This window comes from Nicotiana tomentosiformis, chromosome 9, assembly GCF_000390325.3.
Source record: "Nicotiana tomentosiformis chromosome 9, ASM39032v3, whole genome shotgun sequence".
NCBI classification, from domain to species: domain Eukaryota; kingdom Viridiplantae; phylum Streptophyta; class Magnoliopsida; order Solanales; family Solanaceae; genus Nicotiana; species Nicotiana tomentosiformis.
Genome location: NC_090820.1, coordinates 49643519 through 49667125, shown reverse-complemented (window position 1 = coordinate 49667125; position 23607 = coordinate 49643519). Strand labels below are relative to the sequence as shown.

Here is a 23607-nt window from a genome sequence, read left to right as displayed (position 1 = left end):
AGGAAACTAATTTAAATAATGAAATAATGATCTTAGCTAAGAAATGAAAAATCATTCCAAAAAGTCTACCCGGGCCGCGTCTCGGAACTCGACCAAAATTATAAAAATCGAGCATCCATTCTATATCGAGTCCAACCATACAAGAATTACACAAATCCGATACCAAAATCTAGCTCAAATCCCCAAAATTCGGCCTAAGAACTTTCCTCCATTTTCTCCCAATTTTTCAACCCAAATCACTAATTAAATGAGGAAATCAAACACATAAATATGGATTTAACCAAACCTAAGTAAGAATCACTTACCCCAATCACTCCATTGAAAATATCTCAAAGAATCGCCTCCAACCGAGCTCCCAAAAACAAATTTGTGAAATAAACTCAAACCATCATTTTTGAAATATTTAAGTCTGTCGAGATGTCCTTAATCGCGATCACGAAAATTACTTCGCGATCGCGAAACAAAAATTATACTACCCACAATTTAACCCTACGCGAACGTGGAAAACATCATGTGAATGAGATACACTGACCTTCATACCTACGCGATCGTGAACTATATCACGTGTTCGCGATGAATAATGTGTGCGTGAACCCCAACCATGCCTTTCCTATACGCGAACGCAAAACTAGCTTGCGATCGCAGAGCACCAAGTCCTGCCCCTTTGCGAACGCGTGGCCATCTTCGCGAACGCGAAGGGTAAACTTCCAGCAAATCTCTGAAGACTCTACGCGAACGTGGGAGCATCATCACGAACACGTAGAAGGACACCAGAACTGAGAAAAACCAACAACTTCAGAAATTCTTCAAAGTTCCGAAATGCGCCGAATATGGTCTGAATTATACACGAGGCCCCCGGGACCCCAACCAAATATACCAACAAGTCCTAAAACTTCATACAAACACGCTTGAAGTGTCAAATCACATCAAACAATACTAGAATTATGGATTGCACATCGATTCAAGCCTAAGAACTTATGAACTTCCAAATTGTGAAACCAACGTCGATTCATACCCAAACAACTTCGATTGATACCAAATTTTTTATACAAGTCATAAATGACATTACGGACCTACTCCAACTTCCAAAATTAGAATCTCACCCCGATATGAAAAATTCCACTCCCGTTCAGACTTTTAAAAATCTTCCAACTTTCTTCAATTAACACTAAAATGACCTACGGACCTCCAAATCAACATCCGGATATGCTCATAAGAATAAAATCAACGTACGAAGCTATTGGACTCATCAAAATATTATTTCGGAGTCGTCTACACAAAAGTCAAAACTCCAGTCAACTCTTACCGCTTAATCTTCTAAAATAAGAATCTTTCTTCCAAATTAACCCAGAATCATCCGAAAACTGAACTCGTCCACACACGCAAGTCATAACATATAATATGAAGCTGCTCGAGACCTTTAGATATCGAATGGTATGCTAATTCTCAAAACGACCGGTTGGGTCGTTACAGATATTGTGGAATCGGGTTGCGCGCCACAACGGATTTGAGATATTATTTTTGTTGTGGCTGTAGAGATTGTTCTCGGTATTATGTTATGAGATTTGAGATTTTGTTATTCTGGGGCTCTCTGGTAGTTGACCTACGGGTCCGGTTATATGAGTTTATTGCTTTACTTCTATTTCTGTCTTATGTTATTATTCTTCGTACAAGTTTATTGTGAGTGTCTTGTCATACCCTCATCACTACTTCGTCGAGATTAGGCTCAGCATTTATAGAGTTCATGGGGCCGGTTGTACTCATGTTACACTTCTTATGCAGATACTGGTGTTTGTCCCTACGGCGTTTAGAGTTGCAGGTGTTCGCACTACCCGAAGTCCCCTTCCATTCTGTCTTTACTGTTTATCTTATTTCACCCAGTTGTATTTTTGTTCAGACTTTATCTGTAGTACTCTACATGCTTATGTATTCGTGACTCCAGATTCTGGGATATGGTTAGACTACACTATATTGTATTTATCACATCCATTTCAGTCTATTACAGTTTTGTTTTATTAATGTTCTATTTTAAATTGTTAAAACTTGTTAAGTAAATAGCTAACGTTGGCTTGCCTAGCAAGTGAAATGTTAGGCGCCATCACGGCTCCGATGTTGAGATTCTGGGTCGTGATAATATTATATATATTTATTCGTATATAGTTGCTACTCTGAACTTTGAAATATAACTTTGATGATTTTGAAAAACCCTTGTGTATAATTGAGTCGCTTGGACTGATGTTGATTTCTTTTATGATAAGGTGGAGATTACATATGTGGATGATTTTCAATATGGGAAAGTCTTACCGGAGTTGAATGTAGTAACGAAGATCAACTGAAAGCCAAAGAGGTAATACATTATAGAGTTTTTTTTTTCTTGATTTATTTTTCTTTTTTCAAGGAATTTTTCAATGGAAAGTAAAAATTACATCTTTCAAACAAAGAAAGAATTTATTTTGCAAGTAATTGCAGTAGACAAAGTGTTACCTAGGTTTATGACTTTTCCTAGGTTTATGACTTTAGGTTTATGACTTTTCCTAAGTGTTATCGGAGAAAAGTTACTCTTTTAGTGATTGGCAAGCTGAATTTACAATTATGTCTAAGATCTAATCTTCATGTTACAGTTTTCACATATATTTTGTGAAGATGAGTCTATGACCTATTATAAATATGACTTTAGTAGTATAAAACCTTCTCACTAAAGATTATTAACATATAACACATCAAAAATCTTTATAAGTCATTTTTTTCTATTCAAAGTAATTAATCTTAGGAAATCATTCTAATTACTGTTGTATATTATTAATTTATAGTATGATTTACATCTTTAAGTTCGGCTTAATTGGTATGTGAGAAGTGACAAGAGATATGAGAGTTGGAGAAAAGGGTAGAAGAGAAATAAACTAGACTAAGATTATGTATCATCATATGCATAAATATGTTATGATTCTATCATCAAGAAAAAAAGTATTATAAGGCCATAATATATGAATAATGTGTTCTTAGTACTAAAAATTAAATTTTTTTCCCTCAGCGATTTTATTTATAATTTCTATTGCAAACTTTTCCCTTTATTTATGCTCAAATTCATATATACAGAATATATCAATCTTACTATGGATTATTTTTCTTTTCAACCTATTGATGGATTTACATCCAGAAAACTTATTGAGATGAAAAATCCAAACAAAAAATAAAGAAAATTAATGACCTTCAGTATTTCACTTGGGCATCTCTAATATTCACCCTCTTTGCTTTTCTCTTTCTTTCTTGATAATGATTATCTATTTAAGCGATATGATAAAAATATTCTTTTCACATAAGGGAATTTTAAACGTTGATAGAAAATAATAACAAGTTTTTTTTAATTCTTTTAGTATCATCTTTTATGTATGCAGTTGATTGGGTTAACAAAACAGGGATATGAAATTGGATATAACTTCTTAGCATGACCATGTTACTAAGAAGTACGGCCCCAGAAAGCTGGTCTATTGAAGGTAATTAAGTAGCAATCTGAAATGCAGCTTATTGGGATGGAAGAAAATCTGGGTTTTAAAAAAAACATATTGGATACTAAAACAACGTAAAATCATGTTCACTCAAAAGTACTTAAAATCATACAATGGTCTTTATTTTAAAAATTTTACTTTTTAATCATTTATTAATTTAACATTTCGTTCTTTCGTATAAATAATGGAATTAAAATCTACACTTGTTCTTTTAAAATGGAGGGACTACCGTTGTTTTTGGTAACAGGAGGGGTGCCTAAATCCTATTCCAAATCCAATGCAACAAATCTTCCATGTATATATATTTTATTCAACTAGTATTGGGGTGCGTGCTTCACACTTGTACATATACTAATCGGTACACAATTTTTACAATTGTTTTTTACCTAAATATGATTAGACCATGTGCTTGAGTGATATAAATTATAAAAAAATTAAATATATTTTCCTGAAAATAATGAATATTATTCTAATTTAGCTAACTCATTATGTAAAAATATTCGTCCCATTTAAGTTGTCATACGTTTATTTATGATTTATGAGGGTTATATGGGATTATTTTATGAAACTTTATTCTTTTTTTCTTGAAAACATACTAAAATAATAACGAGAAAATACTTTTATCATGATTCTTCAAACATTTGTCAAATAATATTACAATTAAAAGTTAAATTTGATGGTCTTTTGGAGATTTGGAAATTAAAAGGTCGGCGCAGTACCTCCTAAAAATTTAATAGTGACAATATAAAGTCTAAAAGTGACTAGTGTTGAGTTACTAATTTTTTACGACAAATAACTTAATATACAAAAGAAAATAGTGATACATTGCCATTTATTGGACGGAATGCCAAAAAACAAAATGATAACACATTTCTAATATATTTTTTACTATTTCATTCTTATTGTTCAACTTTGTATATTTATCAAGTTTGCTCTTAATAATAAACTATAGTCGATTTTTGCTTATTTTTTTATTTTTTTCACTACCAATGCCCTTCTTATAAAAATAAATTTATGTACGATGAGTTTTGTCAACTTGACAAGTAATTTTACTTATATGATGTCACGACCAAAAATCCAACTAGTCATGATGGCAGCTAACTCAACCCGCTAGGTAAGCCAATTAATAACTATCCAATTTAATGAGATTTGTTGAGATAAATGAATGATAAAATAATTGAACCTTTATACATTTCACAAGGACTAGTAGTACAAATCATGAGCTTCTAAGATTTAGAATTTACAACGTTGGTATGAAATAAAATACATCATCTGTTTGAAATATACATGAACAAATTTAAAATTCTAAAGCTACCAAGATCAACAGGCAGTTATGACCGGAACGCATGTATATCTTCAAATCCAGCTCCCGCCATACACAGCAACATCAGCATCCAACATCTGCACGCAAGGTGCAGAAGTGTAGTATGAGTACAACCAACCCCATGTTATGTACTCAATAAGTAACAAACCTAACCTTAGGTTGAAAGTAGTGACGAGCTTGGACAAGGGTCAGAGTCCAACACTCAACTCGTTTACAGTTCCGGAAAATACGCATGCTTTTCAATTATAACAGTAAAAAAAGTGAAATCTTTTATCGAAATCACCAAAATATGAGTAAGTTTGTAAAAATATGATTTTTCCGAAAAAAATTTCAATAAGTAAAGGTTTCAATATCGGATGGAATGAGGAAGGTACATCTCTATGCCTACATGTCAATGTGCATGAGAGGTCATGAATGACGTAATACCGTACAACATGAGGAAAATGCAACTCAATGCATGTATATCAAGTGTGCATGTCGAATGCTATGCAACACAGTGATAAAACCATATGCATACTCTTAGAGGATCAATTCACTCAGTCCTCCAAGTTACTCAGTCCTCACATTCACTCAGTTCTCACAGTCACTTAGTCCTCACAGTCACTTAGTCCTCACAGTCACTCAATCATCACAATCACTCAGTACTCGCACTCGGCACTCGTACTCAGTAGGTACCTACGCTCACTGTGGGTGTGCAAACTCCAGAGGGGAAGATCCAGCCCAAGCGCTACAATAAGCCAATCATGGCACGAATCAATAATACATGCTGCGACGTGTAGCCCGATCCCATCAATATCCTCACAATCAGGCCCTCGACCTCACTCAGTCATCAATCTCTCCAGTCTCTCAGGCTCACAATGTCATGAAAATCAGCCCAAAAGAATGATGTGATGTATCAATAAATGGTAACAGAGACTGAGATATGATATGCAAATGTATGTGTATAACTAAGTATGTATTTGCAATGTAAGCAAATAACTCAACATCAGAAATGACCTCAGTGGGCCCCAACAGGATAAGCATATAGCTTAGACATAGTTTCTAACATGTATCACAACTAAATTACTCTAGCACGTAGAGATTTTATAGATACAATTAAGATTAGGTAACTACACAGTACCACAGAAATAACTGATTCACGATTCACACTGTGCACGCCCACACGCCCGTCACCTATCATGTGCGTCACCTCAACACCAAACACATATCACATATATTCAGGGGTTCATACCCCAACACCAAGTTTAGAAGTGTTACTGTCACGACCCAAAATTCGCATGTCGTGATGGCGCCTATCTCAATACTAGGCAAGCGGACAATCTCAATAAACCACAATTTCTCTTAAGTTTGAATACATAATATTTAAATTTAATTAAAAAAACCACACATACTGATTATAAATACACTTCCAAAATCCGGTGTCACTGAGTATATGAGCATCTAAATAGTAACAGAGTCTGAAAGATATGAACACTGTCTGAAAATATAGAACAGTACAATAACTGAAAGGAAAAAGAGTCAAAGTTTGCGGACGCCAAGCAGCTACCTTATCAATCTCCAACAGATAAATCCTCAAATCTCGCAACTGCCGTATCCAGAAGTACCTGGATCTGCACATGAGGTGCAGGGTGTAGTATGAGTACAACCAACTCAATAAGTAATAAGACTAACCTTTGGGCTGAAAGTAGTGAAGAGCTCAACATGTACAGTCTAGTACAGAAATAACAGTACAGAAATGTAGGCATGCTTTTGAGTTCAACAATTAAACTCAATACATGTAAAATAGATAAATTCTGCATGATAAGAGGAATATGACATCTCTATATCTACATGCCAAAATATATGTTGTATGTGATGTACCACAATGGAATCCTCGTGTACTCACACTCTCAGAATACTCAATCACTCAGTACTGTATATATCCATCCCAGGGAACTCCATCCCAGATATATATATATATGTATTAACTGATAATCAGTCACTCAGTACTGTATAAGGCCAATCTAGCCCATGGAACTCCATCCCAAGTATAAGTAAAATAAGGCAACTCTATGCCTAGGGAACTCCATCCCAAATGTAAATAAACAAGGCAACTCTATGCCTAGGGAACTCCATCCCTAATATAAATAAACTGTGCTCATTGTGAGGGGTGCAAACTCTGGAGGGGCTCCTTCAGCCCAAGCGCTATAATAAGTCAGATCCAGGCATAAAAATAAAAGATGATGCGGCATGCAGTCCGATCCCATAAATATCACTGAAAATCTCCAGTCTCTCAGGCTCTCAATGACATGAAAATCAACCTGACATGATGATATGTTGTATCAATGAATGACAACAGAGACTGAGATATGATATGCAAATGATTGATGCGACTGAGTACACAATTACAATTTAAACAAATAATTCCATAGCAACACGACCCATGTGGGTCCCAAAACTATCGTCATGTAACCTGAACATGATCTTCAGTATCAGTCTCAGCTCAATTTCTCTAACACTTGGAGGATATGTGGATAATGAAATTTATTTAATTATGTAACTCCACGAAATCAATTAAATCACAATTTCTACAGTGCATGCCCACACACTTGTCACCTAGCGTGTGCGTTACATCCAAACAATTGATATAACACAAAATTTAGGGACGCATACCCTCATAACCAAGTTTAAAAGTGTTACTTACCTCAAACCATGTAATTCTCTATTCCAATACGCATTTGCCTCATGAATCATCTTCCGAACGCCTCGAATCTAGTCATAATTAATTCGATTCAGTCAATACAAATTATAAGAATTAATTCCATATGAAAATACTAATTTTTCAACAAAATACGAAATTCCACTCAAAAATCGCCAGTAGGGTCCACATCTCGGAACCCGACAAAAGTTAAAAACTATGAACGCCCATTCAACCACGAGTCCAACCATACCAAATTTACCAAATTCCGACATCAACTCGACCTTCAAATCTTAATTTCTTATTTTAAAATCCCTAGGTCTTAATCCTCGAATTACATCTCAAGAACACGTAATCTAGTCGGAATAATTGATGATAATTCAATATTATTGACTAACAATGATCTCAAGTGACTTATCTCAAGTTTTCCCGTGAATTATCTCTGAAATATCGCCTCAACCCGTGTCGGAAATGTCCAAAAATGAGAAAATCTCGGACCCCTTTGTTTTTGTACATTGTCCAGAGGTTCTGCTTCTGTGCAATTTTTAACCACATTTGTGGTTCCTCTTTTTCGGTGAAGCTACCGCTTATGCAATTGACTTCGGTTCTACGAACAAGAAGTTCGCTTCTGCGGGCTCACTTCTGCGAAGAAGCGTCTGCTTCTGCGGTTTTGCCCCGCTTCCCTTTCCTCCGTATTTGCGACCTTGGTGTCGCTTCTGCGGACTTCACGCTTCTGTGATGCTCATCTTGCTTCTACGAGCTCACATATGCGAGCCAATTTCCGCAGGTGCGATTGCATCAGAAGACAGAAAATTTCCATCTTTGTTCTAAGACCAAATTTGATCTTTTAACCATCCGAAGCTCACCCGAGGCCCTCGAGACCTCACCCAATTATAGCAATAAGTCCCAAAAAATTATACGAACTTAGTCGAACCTCTAAATCACATCAAACAACATTAAAAACACGAATCATACCTCAATTCAAGCTTAATGAAACTAAGGAAATTCCAACTTCTGCATTCGATGCCGAAACGTATCAAATCAAGTCTGATTGACCTCAAAGTTTGCACACAAGTCATAAATGACATAACAGACCTATTCCAAATTACATAATCGGATTCTGACCCAGATATCAAAAAGTGAACTCCCCGGTCAAACTTCCAAACTTAATTTAACTACGGACTTCCAAATAACTACTCCGGACATGCTCCTAAGTCCAAAGTCACTATACAGAGCTATTGAAATCATCAAAACTTTATTCCGGAGTCGTTTACACATAAGTCAACATCCGGTAAACTATTTCAACTTATGCTTTAAATCTTGGAACTAAGTGTTTCAAATTCATTCCGAAACCTCCCCGACAAGTCACATATTTATAATTGAACACAAGATGAGCAGTAGGTGGGGGAACGAGGTTGTAATTCTCAAAACGACCGGCCGGGTCATTACATTCTCCCCCTTTTAAACAAACATTCTTTCTCGAATGGGTTTAGAATTATATCTGTAACCTCAATTAGGTATGGATATTTGTTCTGCATCTTCCGCTCAATACCCCAAGTAGCTTCTCCGACTGGCTAGTCTATCCACTGCACTTTCACTGAAGCTATGTTCTTTGATCTCAACTTTCGAACCTGCCGGTCCAAAACGGCCACCGGCTCCACATCATAAGTCAAATTACCATCCAACTGCACTGTACTGAAATCCCAAACATGAGACGAATCTCTGACATACTTCCGGAGCATAGATACGTAAAACACTGGATGAACACATGATAGGCTAGGCGGAAAAGCAAGCTCATAAGCCACCTCTTCAATCTTCCTAGGTATTTCAAAAGGCCCAATATACCTAGGACTCAAGTTGCCCTTCTTTCCAAATCTCATGGCACCCTTCATAAGCGAAACTTAGAGTAGTACCTTCTCTCCTACCATGTAAGCAACATCGCGAACCTTCTGGTCGGTATAACTCTTCTGTCTAGACTGCACCGTGTGAACTCGATCCCGAATCAATTTAAACTTCACCAAAGCATCCTGAACTAAATCAGTACCCAATAGCCTAGCCTCACCCGACTCAAACCAACCTACTGGAGACCGACACCGTCTCCCATATAAAGCCTCATACGGAGCCATCTAAATGCTCGATTGGTAGTTGTTATTATAGGAAAACTCTGCAAGTGGTAGAAACGGATCCCAAGAACCCCCAAAATCTATAACACAAGTACGTAGCATATCTTCCAATATCTAAATAGTGCGCTTGGACTATCCGTCCATATGAGGGTGAAATGTTGTACTCAACTGAACATGTGTGCCTAATTCTCACTGCACTTCTCTCCAAAACTGTGATGTAAACTGTATATCCCGATATGAAATGATAGACACTGGCACACTATGAAAGTGAACAATCTCGCGGATATAAATCTCAGCCAACCGCTCCGAAGAATAAGTAGTACCAACTTGAATAAAATGTGCAGACTTGGTCAACCGATCCACAATCACCCAAATAGCATCAAACTTCCTCAAAGTCTATGGGAGCCCAACTACAAAGTCCATGGTAATACGCTCCCATTTCCATTCCAGAATTTTAAGTCTCTGCAGCAATCTGCCCGGTCTCTGATGTTCGTACTTCACCTGTAAACAATTTAAACACCGAGCAACATACCCAACTATATCTTTCTTCATTTTTCTCCACCAATAGTGTTATCTCAAGTCCTGATACATTTTAGTGGCACCCGGATGAATGGAATACTGCGAACTGTGGGATTCTTCAAGAATTAATTCCCTGCATTCTCACCATCCCATCATCTTCAGTATTAACATCTTTGGAATCACCGTGCTGAATTGTGTCCTTCAGGACAAGCAAATGGGGATCATCATACTGACGCTCTCTAATGCGGTCATATAAGGAAGACCGAGAAACTACACAAGCTAGAACCCGACTGGGCTCCGAAACATCTAATCTCACGAACTAGTTGGCCAAGACCTGAACATCAACTTCAATAGGCCTCTCACCAACAAGAATGAATGCAAGCCTACCCATACTCATCGCATTTCTACTCAAGGCATCGGCCACTACATTGGCCTTCCCGGGATGATACATAATAGCAATATCATAATCCTTTAGCGGCTCCAACCATCTCTGCTGCCTCAAATTTAGATCCTTCTATTTGAATAAGTTTTGAAGACTTCGATGATCTATAAATACCTCACAAGACACACCATAGAGATAGTGTCTCCAAATCTTTAATGCATGAATAATGACTGAAAATTCTAAATCATGAACAAGGTAGTTCTTTTCATGTGTCTTCAACTGGAGCAAAGCATAAGCAGTCACTCTACCCTTCTGCATTAAGACACACCCAATACCAATCCGAGAAGCATCACAATACATTGTATAAGAGCCTAGAGCATACATTGTATAAGAGCCTAAAGCTGAAGGCAAAACTAGAACTTGAGTTGTGGTCAAGGCAGTCTTGAGCTTCTGAAAGCTCTCTTCACACTCATCCGACCACCTGAATGGAGCACCTTACTGGGTAAATTTAGTTATAGGCACCGCAATAAACGAGAAGCCCTCCACAACGCGATGATAATACCCGTCCAAGCCGAGAAAACTAAGAATCTCAGTAGCTGAAGATGGCCTGGGCCAAATATGAACTGCCTCTATCTTCTTAGGATCCACCTGAATCCCCTCACTGGACACCACGTGCCCTAAGAACGCCATCGAAATAAACCAGAACTCACACTTAGAGAATTTGTCATAAAGTTTCTCCTCCATCAGCCTCAATAGTATAATACGCAAATGATGTGCATGTTCTTCCCGGCTACGTGAGTACACCAGGATATCATCAATAAATATTATAACAAATACATCAAGATATAGCTAAAATACACTATTCATCAAGTGCATAAATGTTGCGGGGGCGTTGGTCAGTCCAAAAGACATCACGGGAAATTTATATTGACCATAACGGGTCCTGAATGCCGTCTTTAGAATATCCGAGTCCCAAACTTTCAACTCGTGGTACCCAGATCTCAAATCAATCTTAGAGAACACCCTCGCTCCCTGAAGTTTATCAAATAGTACCATCTTTCGTTTTCACAAATAGAACTGGTGTACCCCAAGGAGACACACTAGGCCTAATAAATTCCTTATCAAGAAGTTCCTGAAGTTGTTCTTTCAATTCTTTCAATTCAGTTGGTGCCATAAATTATGGAGGAATAGAAATGGGCTGAGTGCCCAACACCAAGTCAATACCGAAATCAATATCCCTGTCGGGTGGCATACTCGGCAGGTCTGCAGGAAATACATCTACAAAATCTCACACTACCAGTATAGAATCAATAGTTAGAGTGGTTGCATCAACATCCCTCACAAAGGCCAAATATGACAAACACCCCTTCCCAACCATCCGTTGGGCCTTCAAATAAGAAATTATCTTGTTGGGAACATAATTTAGAGAACCTTTCCACTCGACCTTCGGCAATCCTAGTATCGCCAACGTCACTGTTTTTGCGTAACAGTACATAATAGCATGACATGGAGACAACCAATCCATACCCAAGATTACATAGAAATCAACCATACTAAGCAATAAGATATACACTATAGTCTCAAGTCCCCCAATAGTTACCACACACGCCTGATACACACGGTCCACAATAATAGTATCGCCCACCGACGTAGATGCACGAACAGGTGAAACTAAGAACTCATGGGGCATATCCAAATAACGTACAAAATATGATGAAACATACGAATATGTGGAACCATGGTCAAATAATATAGAAGCTTCCCTGTGGCACACTGAGACAATACCTGTGATCACTGCATCTGAAGCAACAACATCTGGCCTGGTAGGAATAACATATAATCGGGCCTGACCGCCACCTGATCGACCTCCCCCTCTAGAGCGACCTCTAGTTATTTGTGCCCTACCTTGTGCTGGCTGGGCGGGTGGTGAATTAACTGGTGCGGGATCCGCATCCTGACTCCTCTAGTGAGTTAGACCTCCCGAAAAGAGGGGCTATTCCTCTTCAATTGACCCAAATCTCCACACTCGAAACAACCCTTCTCGAACAATGGCGGCAAGTACTAAGGTGGACCTCGAGAACCAGAATAACTACCAGAAGAACCTGGTATAGATGAACCCTGAACCGATGGTGTACAAGATGAACTCTAAGCTGGAAGTGCACTAAGAGAAGGTTGACTTTGTCGAGCACTGTATGAACCATGGCTAGCTGATGCGCCACGATGAGCTGGACGAGCCATTTGAGTAGGCCTATAAGGTCGACCCTTGCTGTGATAGGGCTGTCCTCTAGAAGGAACACTGTTGGAATTACCCGGACCACGAGACCTCTTGCCTCCCTCTCCTCACGCTCCTGAGTATGGACCATTTCTAGCCGTCGAGCACTGTCAACCACCTCATCAAATTTAGCACTTGCTACATTCCCCAGAGTCATAACAAAACGGAACTCATGGTTGAGGCCATTAATGAACATATTGATCTTCTCCCTCTCAGTGGGAACCAACAAAACTACATGACGAGCCAATTCTAAAAACCGCATTTCATACTGAGTCACGGACAATTCCTCCTGACGTAAATATTCAAACTGCCTGCGCAGTTCCTCTCTGCGGGTCTGTGGCACAAACATTTCCAGAAATAATACGGAGAACTCATGCCATGAAAGTGGTGCTACACTAACTGGTCTGCTCCTCTTATAAGTCTCCCACCATCTGAAGGCTGCCCCGGTCAGCTGAAAAGTAGTAAATGAGACCCCACTGGTCTCCAGAATACCTGTTGTACGAAGCATCCGCTGGCATCTGTCCAAGAAATCTTGAGCATCCTCTGACTCAGTTCCACTGAAATTTGGAGGACAGAGTCTCCCAAACCTCTCTAATCTTTTTGCTCCTCGTTATTCATAATAAGACCCACCTGGGCCTGAACAGTTGTAACCGGCTGGACTGGTAGTGCCCCGGTATCAGAAGTCCCTACAATACCTGCTCTAGAGTACGGGCGACATGGGTATGAGTACATCCCCTGGCCGGAGAAGTGGCTAGTGCGGCCTGAGCCTCCTGAAGGCTTGGAATCTCAATAGGCACAACTGGTGCCTGAGTTAGCCCCGCCAGCTCAACTATATCTGGAATTTACTCCTAAGTTGGAGCAACTGGTAGTTCTATCAGTGCTGCTTTAACTGCTGTACGAGCTACACCTCGACCTCTACCACGACCCGACCTATACCACGACCCCATCCTCTCGTGGCCCTAACTAGTGGCATTGGTGGATGACTGTCCGATCTGGTAGTACGTGTTCTCACCATCTATGAGAGAATAGAATAATAGAAATTTAATTTTCGGAATCAACAAATGTGCATGACAGAATACAAGAAAATGAATATTTTCCTAAAGGTTCGGCAACCTCTCGAAGATAAGTACAGACATCTCTGTACCGATCCGCAAGACTCTACTAAACCTGCTCATGACTCGTGAGACCTATGTAACCTAGGCTCTGATACCAACTTGTCATGACCCAAAATTCGCATGTTGTGATGGCGCCTATCTCAACACTAGGCAAGCCAATAATCTCAATAAACCACAATTTCTCTAAAGTTTGAAAACATAATATTTCAATTTAATAGAAAAACCCCATACATACTAATATAAATACACTCCCAAAACTCGGTGTCACTAAGTACATGAGAATCTAAATAGTAACAAAGTCTGACTGATAAGATCATTATCTAAAAATATAGAATAGTACAATAATTGAAAGGAAAGAGAGTCAAGGTCTGCAGACGCCAAGCAGCTACCTTGTTAGTCTCCAATAGATAAATCCTCAAATCTGGAAACCATCATATCCGGAACTACCTGGATCTGCACACGAGGTGCAGACTGTGGGGGGTGCAGACTCCGGAGGGATCCTTCAGCCTAAGCACTATAATAAGCTAGATCCAGGCATAAATAAATAAAATATGTTGCGGCATGTAGCCCGATCCCACAAATATCACTCAAAATCTCAGTCTCTCGGGCTCTCAATGATATAAAAATCAACCCGACGTGATGATAAGATATATCAATAAATGACAACAGAGACTGAGATATGATATGAAAATGATGGATGTGACTGAGTATACAATTACAATTTAAACAAATAATTCCGCAGCAACACGACCCATGTGGGTCCCAAAAATATCGGCACGTAACCTGAACATGATCTTCAATATGAGTCTCATCTCAATTTCTCTAACACGTGGAGGATATGTGGATAATGACATTTATTTAATTATGCAACTACACAAAATCAATTAAATCACAATTTCTATGGTGTACGCACACATGCCCGTTACCTAGCGTGCGTGTCACCTCCAATCAATTGATATAACACAAAATTCAGGAAATCATACCCTCAGAACCAAGTTTAGAAGTGTTACTTACCTCAAACCGTGTAATTCTCTATTTCAGTATGCCTTTGCCTCGCAAATCGGCCTCCGAACGCCTCGAATCTAGTCATAATTAATTCGATTCAGTCAATACAAATTATAGGAATTAATTTCATATGAAAATACTAATTTTCCAACAAAATCCGAAAATTTGCTCAAAAATCGCCGGTGGGGCTCACGTCTCGTAACCCAAAAAATGTTACAAAATATGAACCGCCCATTCAACCACGAGCCCAACCATATATAATTTATCAAATTCCGACACAACTCCACTTTCAAATCTTAATTTCTTATTTTGAAATCCCTAAGCCCAAATCCTCGAATTATACCTTAAAACATGTAATTTAGTTGAAATAATCGATGATAATTCAATATTATTGACTAACAATGATCACAAGTGACTTACCTCTAGTTTTCCCGAGAATTCTCTCTGGAAAATCGCCTCAACCCGTGTTGAAAATGTCCAAAAATGCGAAACTCTCTGACCCCTCTGTTTTTGTACAGTGTCCAGAGGTTCCGTTTCTGCGGAATTATTTAACCACATCTACGGTGAAGCTTTTGCGGTGAAGCTACCGCTTCTGTGATTGCCTTCGCTTCTGCGGACAAGAAGTCTGCTTCTGCGGTTTTTCCCAGCTTCCCTTGCCTCCGCATATGCTACCTTGGTGTCACTTCTGTGGACTCACTTTTGCAAGGTTCTGTCCACTTCTGCGGACTTCACGCTTCTGCGAGCTCGCAATTGCGAGCCAATTTCCGCAGGTGCGATTGCATCAGAAGACAAAATAATTTCCAACTTTGTTCTAAGTCCAAATTTGATCAGTTAGCCATCCAAAACTCACCCGAGGCCCTCAGGACCTCAACCAATTATACCAATAAGTCGCAAAATATCATACGAACTTAGTCGAACCTCTAAATCACATCAAAACAATGCTAAAAATACGAATCATACCCCAATTCAAGCTTAATAAAACTAAGGAAATTTCAACTTCTACATTCGATGCCAAAATCTATCAAATCAAGTCCGATTGATCTCAAAGTTTGCGCACAAGTCATAAATGACATAACTGACCTATTCCAATTTCCAAAAACGGATTCCGACCCTGATATCGAAAAGTCAACTCCTTGGTCAAACTTTCAAACTTAAATTTTAATTTTAGCTATTTCAAGCCTAATTTAACTATGGACTTCCGAATAACTACTTCGGATACATTTCTAAGTCCAAAATCACCATACATAGCTATTAGAATTATCAAAACTCTATTCCTAAGTCGTTTACACATAAGTCGACATCCGGCCAACTATTTAAGATTAAGCTTTAAATCTTGAAACTAAGTGTTCCAAATTCATTCTCAAACCTCCCCGACAAGTCACATATTTATATTTGAACACAGGATAAGCAGTAAATGGGGGAACAGGGCTGTAATACTCAAAATGACCGGCCGGGTCATTACAGTTACTTACCTCGAACAAGCCAAATCTAATACCGAGCAAGCCAAACTATACTCCAAAGATGCCATCCTGTGCGTATTGACCTCCGAACGGCTATAAACTAGCCAAAAACAACTCAAATACATCAAATAATGCCCGAGGAAACAATTCCAAATGATAAAAGTCGAATCTTTAATCAAAAGCCTAAAGTCAGCTAAAAAGTCAAACATGGGCCCACACCTCAGAACCAGACAAAACTCATAAAATTCGACAACTCATTCAATTACGAGTCCAACCATACTAGTTTTACTCAAATCTGACTCTGAATCGATGTTCAAAATCCGAATATTCACTCGATGAAACTTTAGAAAAAAAACCCAAATTTCTCTCTTGAAATCCTCAATCAAATGCCAAAAACGAAGATAGATTCATGAAATATAATAACAAATAGGTAGAGAACACTTATCCTAATCCACATGGTAAAAATTACTTCAAACATTGTCTCAATCCGAGCTCCATAGCTCCAAATATGCAAAAATGGTCGAAACCCCCGAAATTACAGTACTTATAATTAGTGGGCGAATCAATGAATCGCAATCGCGGAAATACCTTTATGGTCGCGAAGAAGAAAGTGCACTGCCCCTAAAAATGCACTACGGGATCGCGCAACAATCTTTACGATCGCGAAGCACAAACTAATCAGCCTCGAAAACAACCTTACGCGATTGCATCCCTCAATCCGTGATCGCGAAGAAACTGGGTGCACAAGACATCTACAGAACCAGCAGTGAGAACGTGAAAAACAAAATAGCCCGAAATCAATCTGAAACGCGCCCGAGCCCCTGGGGCCCTGCCCGAACATTCCGACAAGTCCCATAACCTAACACGGACCTACTCGAGGCCTCAAATCACGCATAACTATATCAAAACAACGAATCGCACCTCAAATTAAATACAATAAACTTTGAATCTTTCAACTTTCAAAATTAGTGCCGAAACATATCAAATCAACCAAGAATGAGCTCAAAATTTTCAAACAAGTCCCAAATGACATAACAAAGCTATTCCAATTCTCGAAATCACAATCCGAATCCGATATCCTCAAAGTCAACTCTCGGTCAAACTTATGAACTTTCCAAACCTTCAAATTTCCAACTTTCGCCAATTAGCGCCGAAACCTTCTATAAATATCCAAATGTAAATTCGGGCATACGCATGTATCCAAAATCACCATCCAGACCTAACGGAATCAACAAAAGTCCAATCTGAGGTCAAATACTAAAAAGTCAAACTTGATCAACTCTTCCACCTTTAATGCTTTAATCATGAAATTCATTCTTCCAAATCAATTCCGAATAACCTAAAAACAAAACCGATGATTTGCACAAGTCAAAATATATCATACGATGTTGCTTAAGATTTCAAATAGCTGAACAAAATGCATATGTTCAAAACGACCGGCTGGATCGTTACATATGATAACTTTGAAAATGAATTGAAATTCTCTAATTAATTAATTTAAAGAGTTATTTTTTTGTTTTCAGCAGTATAAAAAGTAATTTTATTTTATTAATTCGAATTCTTTTGACTTTTTAAAAGAATTAGTAGATACAACTAGGTAAGTCTCAAAGCAAACTCCATACTTGAGACATCGTTATCGAGTCAATTTTTTCATCTTGAATGATCTTACAATTTAATGAATACTTGTATAAATACTTTTAATTTAATGAATTTCCTACAATTTAATGTTTATTCATAACTTTAATTCTACAAAAAAAAATAAAAAATACGGACTGACTTCTCAGTGAAGAAATTCTGGATGAAGTTGAATTGGTTACATGTATTGTGATGACAATTTAATATTTGTTTTTAACTTGGACTAAAAACAAAATACACGGCATTATTGTAATTAAAATAAGAAAGGATTTCAATTCACGTAATTTAGCTGATGTTGAAGTCCTAAACATTAAAAAAAATAATTAAATAATTATTCTTAAATATTAAAAAATTAATTAGATTAACTATTTTGTCTGGTCTGAAAGTATATTTTTAAAAGGCAAAAAAGATGAATGATATTTCGTTAAGGAGTTTCGTGCTTTTAATATATCATAGATAAAGAAAAAAAAGGTGCCGGTAACATTATCGATTTTAGTTAAAATTTCATACTTATTCTTTCTCTATTTTTATTTTTTTATTTTTACTAAGATACTTAAATTATATAAAATTAAGATATTAGCTCACTGAAAATTTAGAAAATCAATTGTAATATCTAATATATAAAACGTTAATGGAAATTATCATTATATCTAATATGGGATGTATATTTATGCTGATATATTTACTTCTCATAATTGTTTAAATATTTACCACTAATAAATTTATTCTAATATAATTTAAATAATTAATTAAATTTTAGGGAAAAAGAAGAAAAAATTAGACTAACCTAATAACGTGTATTGTGTACACATGGAGAAAACTTGAAGAAAAGTTTTTATCGCTGTATTCCTAACATGTACCTTAAATTGATATAATAACATTATTTTTTTATTAATTAAAAAGGTCATAAAATCTAGGAATGATTAGGACTTCTTACCTAATTCAAATAAGAAACAATTTAGAAAATAAAATTTGACTTTGATTTTAAGGTCCTAAATATTAGAAAAGTAATTTAAATTATAACTTTATCCAATACAAGTTTAATTTTTAAAGAGCAAAAAAAGGAAAACGACATTATTATTAAGGCGTTTTGTGCTTTTAATATGGTAATAGATAATAGATATAAGATTCTTAGGTAACTTTGAACATCTTCTTGTTACATTGTTAAATTTTAGTTTGTAACTAAAAAATTATTTTTGATAAAGTTTTATTTAAGAAGTTATTTTCTGCTCTTACTATTTTTCTTTGGGAGAAAATGTTGAATACCACCCAGACCGATCTTTGAATTGTCATAAGTGCTGAGAAGAAGAAGCCAAACTATGTGATTCAAACAAAAAAAATAAAGCTTTGGTGGGTCAATAAATAGACATATGTAAAGATTAGGATAGGAACCAAAAGTGGAAATAAAGATTAGATAGGGACAGAAGTCTAATTCCTTGGGAGGTGGGCAAGTATATTAAATTAAGGAAGTAAACCCTCCACCAACTTCCTCGTTCTTGTAAGTATACATGAACCACACACTTTTCTTCTCTCACTATGTTATTTGGAATACGCTTTAGGGGTATGGGGTAGGACCATAAGTTGCAATTATAATTCTTATTATCCCATATTTATTTTTAGTAGTAACATTTTTGGACTATGGAAAAACTAAGATTTTGTTGTTCTTCACTTTAACATTAAAAGCATGTTTGAACAAGCTTATGAGTGGCCAAAAGTACTTTTTCTTTTGTCAAAAAAATATTTTTTGAAAAATTTAAAATATTTGACCAAGATGAAAAAGTACTTTTGAGGAGTAGCAAAAATAATTTTTTATTTTTGGAAAGAAGCTATAAATTTTAGCTTCTTCTAGGAAGCAGAAGCAGAAAATTAATTTGTTCAAGATAAAAAAATCCTTACAATAAATTTATATTTTCCAAATATCTCTCGTTAACTTAACCTTTTCCTTTTTCTTTTCTTCTACCATACCTTTCTTCTTCTTTTTTATTTTCATCATATTTTTATTCTCTTTCTCCTATTCCTTTTTGAAATTCACTCTACTATAAATAGATCTCTTCTTTTATAGTGATTTATATGAGTAGATTTTTAATTTATATTAAATAATATATTTTGATATATTTAAATCATCATATAAATAATAAGTAATATTAGGTACCCAATTGTGATGACTCGATAGGTCATTTTCAGATTTAGCCTCTATTTCTGTGTTCCGAAACCTCGAATAGCTCCGTTTAGCATTTTTCGATTTTGTGTGCACAATCCGAGTCTTTTTCCGAAAAAAACTTATGTGAAAATTTTAAGAAAATGTGAATTTTTGTCTTTAAAATGACTTGAGTTGACTACAGTCAACATTTTGTTTTGACGAATCCGGATCAATATTTTGACGGTCCCGGTGGGTCCGTATCATGATTTGGGACTTGAATGTTTGCCCTGAATTGAATTCGGAAATCCCTAACTTATTTTGACTCATTTTGCCGAAAACAAGCCTTTTTGAAACCTAAAGAATTATTAAGTTTGACCATAAGTTGACCTTAGATAACAGGCTTGGATTTGATGTTAAAACTTGGAATAGTTATGTATTGCTATTTGAAACTTGTATGCAAAATTTGGTTCAATTCGGAATTGATTTGACATGATTCGAACACTTAAACGTGGTTCTAGTGTTCTTGAGTTTCACTTTGAAAGTTCATTCGTTTTGAGAGTTGATTCGTAGATTTAGATGTTATTTTGGTGATTTGATTGGGCGATCAAGTTCGTATGATGTTATTATACTTGTGTGCATGTTTAGATTGAAGTCCGAGGGGCTCAGGTGAGTTTTGGATATGCTACGAATTAATTTTAGACTTTGAAAGATAGGTGATGCCTTCACTGTTGCTGGTGCGATCTGCAGATCTTGCATTTGCGAGATCTGACTCGCAATTGCAAGCCTTGCTTTTACGAACAAACGTTCACATTTTCGAGCATGGACTGATTGGGTGAAACTCGCATTTGTGAGATTTTGTTCGCATCTGCGAATTGTGGACCTTCACATTTGCGAAGGAGATGGCCGCAATTGCAATCATTGACCACTAATAGTTGCTTCGCATTTGCGAAGTTTATGTACGCATTTGCGACAACTGCTCTTCTGAGACAGGGTTCGCATTTGCGACCCCTTTCTCGCATTTTCGATGTTTGCAATTACGAACAAGACATCGCAATTGCGACATCCGCAGCTGGGTGAAAGAGGGAAAAATGGGATTTAGCTCATTTCTCACAATCTCTCAACCCTAAATTCATTGGTAAGTGACTTAAATCTATTTATTTTCAATTATCCATTACATTTCATGAGATTTTAACATTAAATTTAGGAATTCCATGGTAGAAATTATGGATTTTGGTAGAATTAGGGATTTTGTAAAATTAGGATTTAGACCTCGAATTGAGGTCAGATTTTAAAATAAATCATATATCCGGGCTTAGGGTGAATGGGTAATCAATTTTGGTCCGAATCTCGATTTTGACCATGTGAACTCGGGGTTGACTTTTGTTGACCTTTTCAAAAATGATTTAAATTGAACCTATTTCATTCGTGGGTAGTTTCTAAAGCTTATTTTGAATCATCTAGTCAATAATTTGCTAGATTTGGTTGGTTTGGAGGCTTGTTCGAAAGGCAAGGCCGTGGTTGAGCTTTGAGGTAAGTGTTGGGTCTAACCTTAATTTGAGGGAATTAGGGACCCTTGAACTTCTTGTTATGTGCATTATATGAGAAACAACGTATATGCGAGGTGACGAGTCTATATGCGTTGTTGTATTACTTGTTTCCATGCTTTCGTTTCTTCATTGTATATCTTGTTACATGCCTTAATTGTTACATGCTTATTTGACTTCCACGCCATAATTGCTACATGTCATTTAGTATTCCTTGTATTAAATTGTCCATTTCTTCCATAATTCCATGCTTATTTACTACTTGTATCTATATACTTTCTTGCATATCTATATTGTCTTAGTCCTTGTTTGTCTTATAGTTACGTATCATTTGTTGCCTTCAATATTGTAGTATCATTTGTATGAATTGTTATTTGGTAGATACCGTTGAGTTGGTAAAGTTGAGACCTCCGAGTTGTTCGAGATTCCTTGATGATCATGTTATTATTCATTGCTCGTACATTTGTTCTCTTGATGTAGAACTTCTTGTAAATCTTGGTTGTTGAACTGCTATTGTTGATTGAAATTGTTTGGGGAGCATGTTGCACGCCGTAACGAAAATTGAAAGGTAATGAATTAAAATGGAGGAATAAGGATGGATTATGACATTAACAGATGATGATATGGTGGGATCGGGTTACGCACCGCAGCGAATTATTTAAAGTTGATATTGTGGGATCATGTTGCATGCCGCAACATATTGATTAAATTTATATTTGTTTGTGATTGTTTGATTGGCATCGGTAATCGAGAAAGAGCTTATATGACTGATTATTCTGGGCTCTCTGTTAGTTGGATTTGAGTTCATTCTTAAGGATTAACTGCTTTACTTCCTTTCATATCTTTTTCGTTATTGTTATTATTGCGTAAAAGTTAATATGAGTCATCCGCCTTAGCCTCGTCACTACTTCATCGAGGTTAGGCTCGACACTTACAGAGTACATAAGGTCAGTTGTACTCATACTACACTCTGCACTTCTTGTGCAGATATCGGAGCTGGTCCCAATGGCATTCAGTAAACTTGCTCGGATCCAGATATTCACTGGAGACTTGAGGTATAGTTGCACGGCGTCCGCAGCCTGAAGTCCTCTTCAACTTTATATTCAGCTGTTTACTTTGATTCATACAATTATGCTTATTTTAGACTTTTATCTGTAGTATTCTAGACGCTCATATACACATGACACCAGATCTGGGATTTGGATTTCGTCACATATTAGTTTATTACCATATTTCAGACTATTCAGTTTCATTATTGTCATTTAATTTTAAAATATTTAAAAATGGTTACTGTCTTTATCTAATGTTGGCTTTCCTAGCAAGTAAACTATTAGGCGCCATCACCATCTCGAGGGTGGAAATTCTGGATCGTGACAAGTTGGTATCATAGCACTAGGATGCCTAGGTCTCATGAGTCATCAACAAGCTTAGTATAGTCTAGAGGATCGATACGGAGACGTCTGTACTTATCTTTCAAAGGCTATGGAGTTTAGGAAAAATTTCACTTCTTTCTTTCTCTATCATGCTATTTCATTCTATCATTGATGATTGAACCATTCTACCCATGTTCTCTCACAGATGGCGAGAACACGTATAACATCAGCAGTCGGACAGGAGTCGGAGCCCTCTATGGCAGCTACTACCAGGGGCAGAGGTCGAGGCCGAGGTCAAGCTAGAGGCAGAGGCAGAGGCAGAGGCAGAGCTCAGCCTAGATCTCGGGAAGCAGCACCGCCCAGTGGAGCTTCATATTGATCACGAGGAGGAGGTCCCAACTCAGATTGTGCCCGTCAGACCAGCTCAGGTCCTGGGGGAGGAGCATGAACTCCCACTACTCACACTCCGGAACAGGTGGATCCCCTATATCATACTCCAACAACCCAGCCAGTTGGGTTGGTTCAGCCGGTT

General features: G+C 37.2%; 1 protein-coding gene across 1 annotated transcript in view; it reads right to left on the bottom strand.

The window, feature by feature from the left end:
- Positions 1-10026: 10026 nt before the first annotated feature.
- Positions 10027-23607, bottom strand: part of LOC138898754 (uncharacterized) — a 32760-nt gene continuing 19179 nt past the window's right edge. The window contains exons 3-7 of the mRNA XM_070184851.1: positions 12634-13360; positions 10706-10843; positions 10484-10663; positions 10295-10348; positions 10027-10131 (exon numbers count right to left, since the gene is read on the bottom strand). Of these exons, the coding sequence (XP_070040952.1) occupies positions 10027-10131; positions 10295-10348; positions 10484-10663; positions 10706-10843; positions 12634-13360 (1204 nt within the window). The remainder of the gene's footprint in view (positions 10132-10294; positions 10349-10483; positions 10664-10705; positions 10844-12633; positions 13361-23607) is intronic.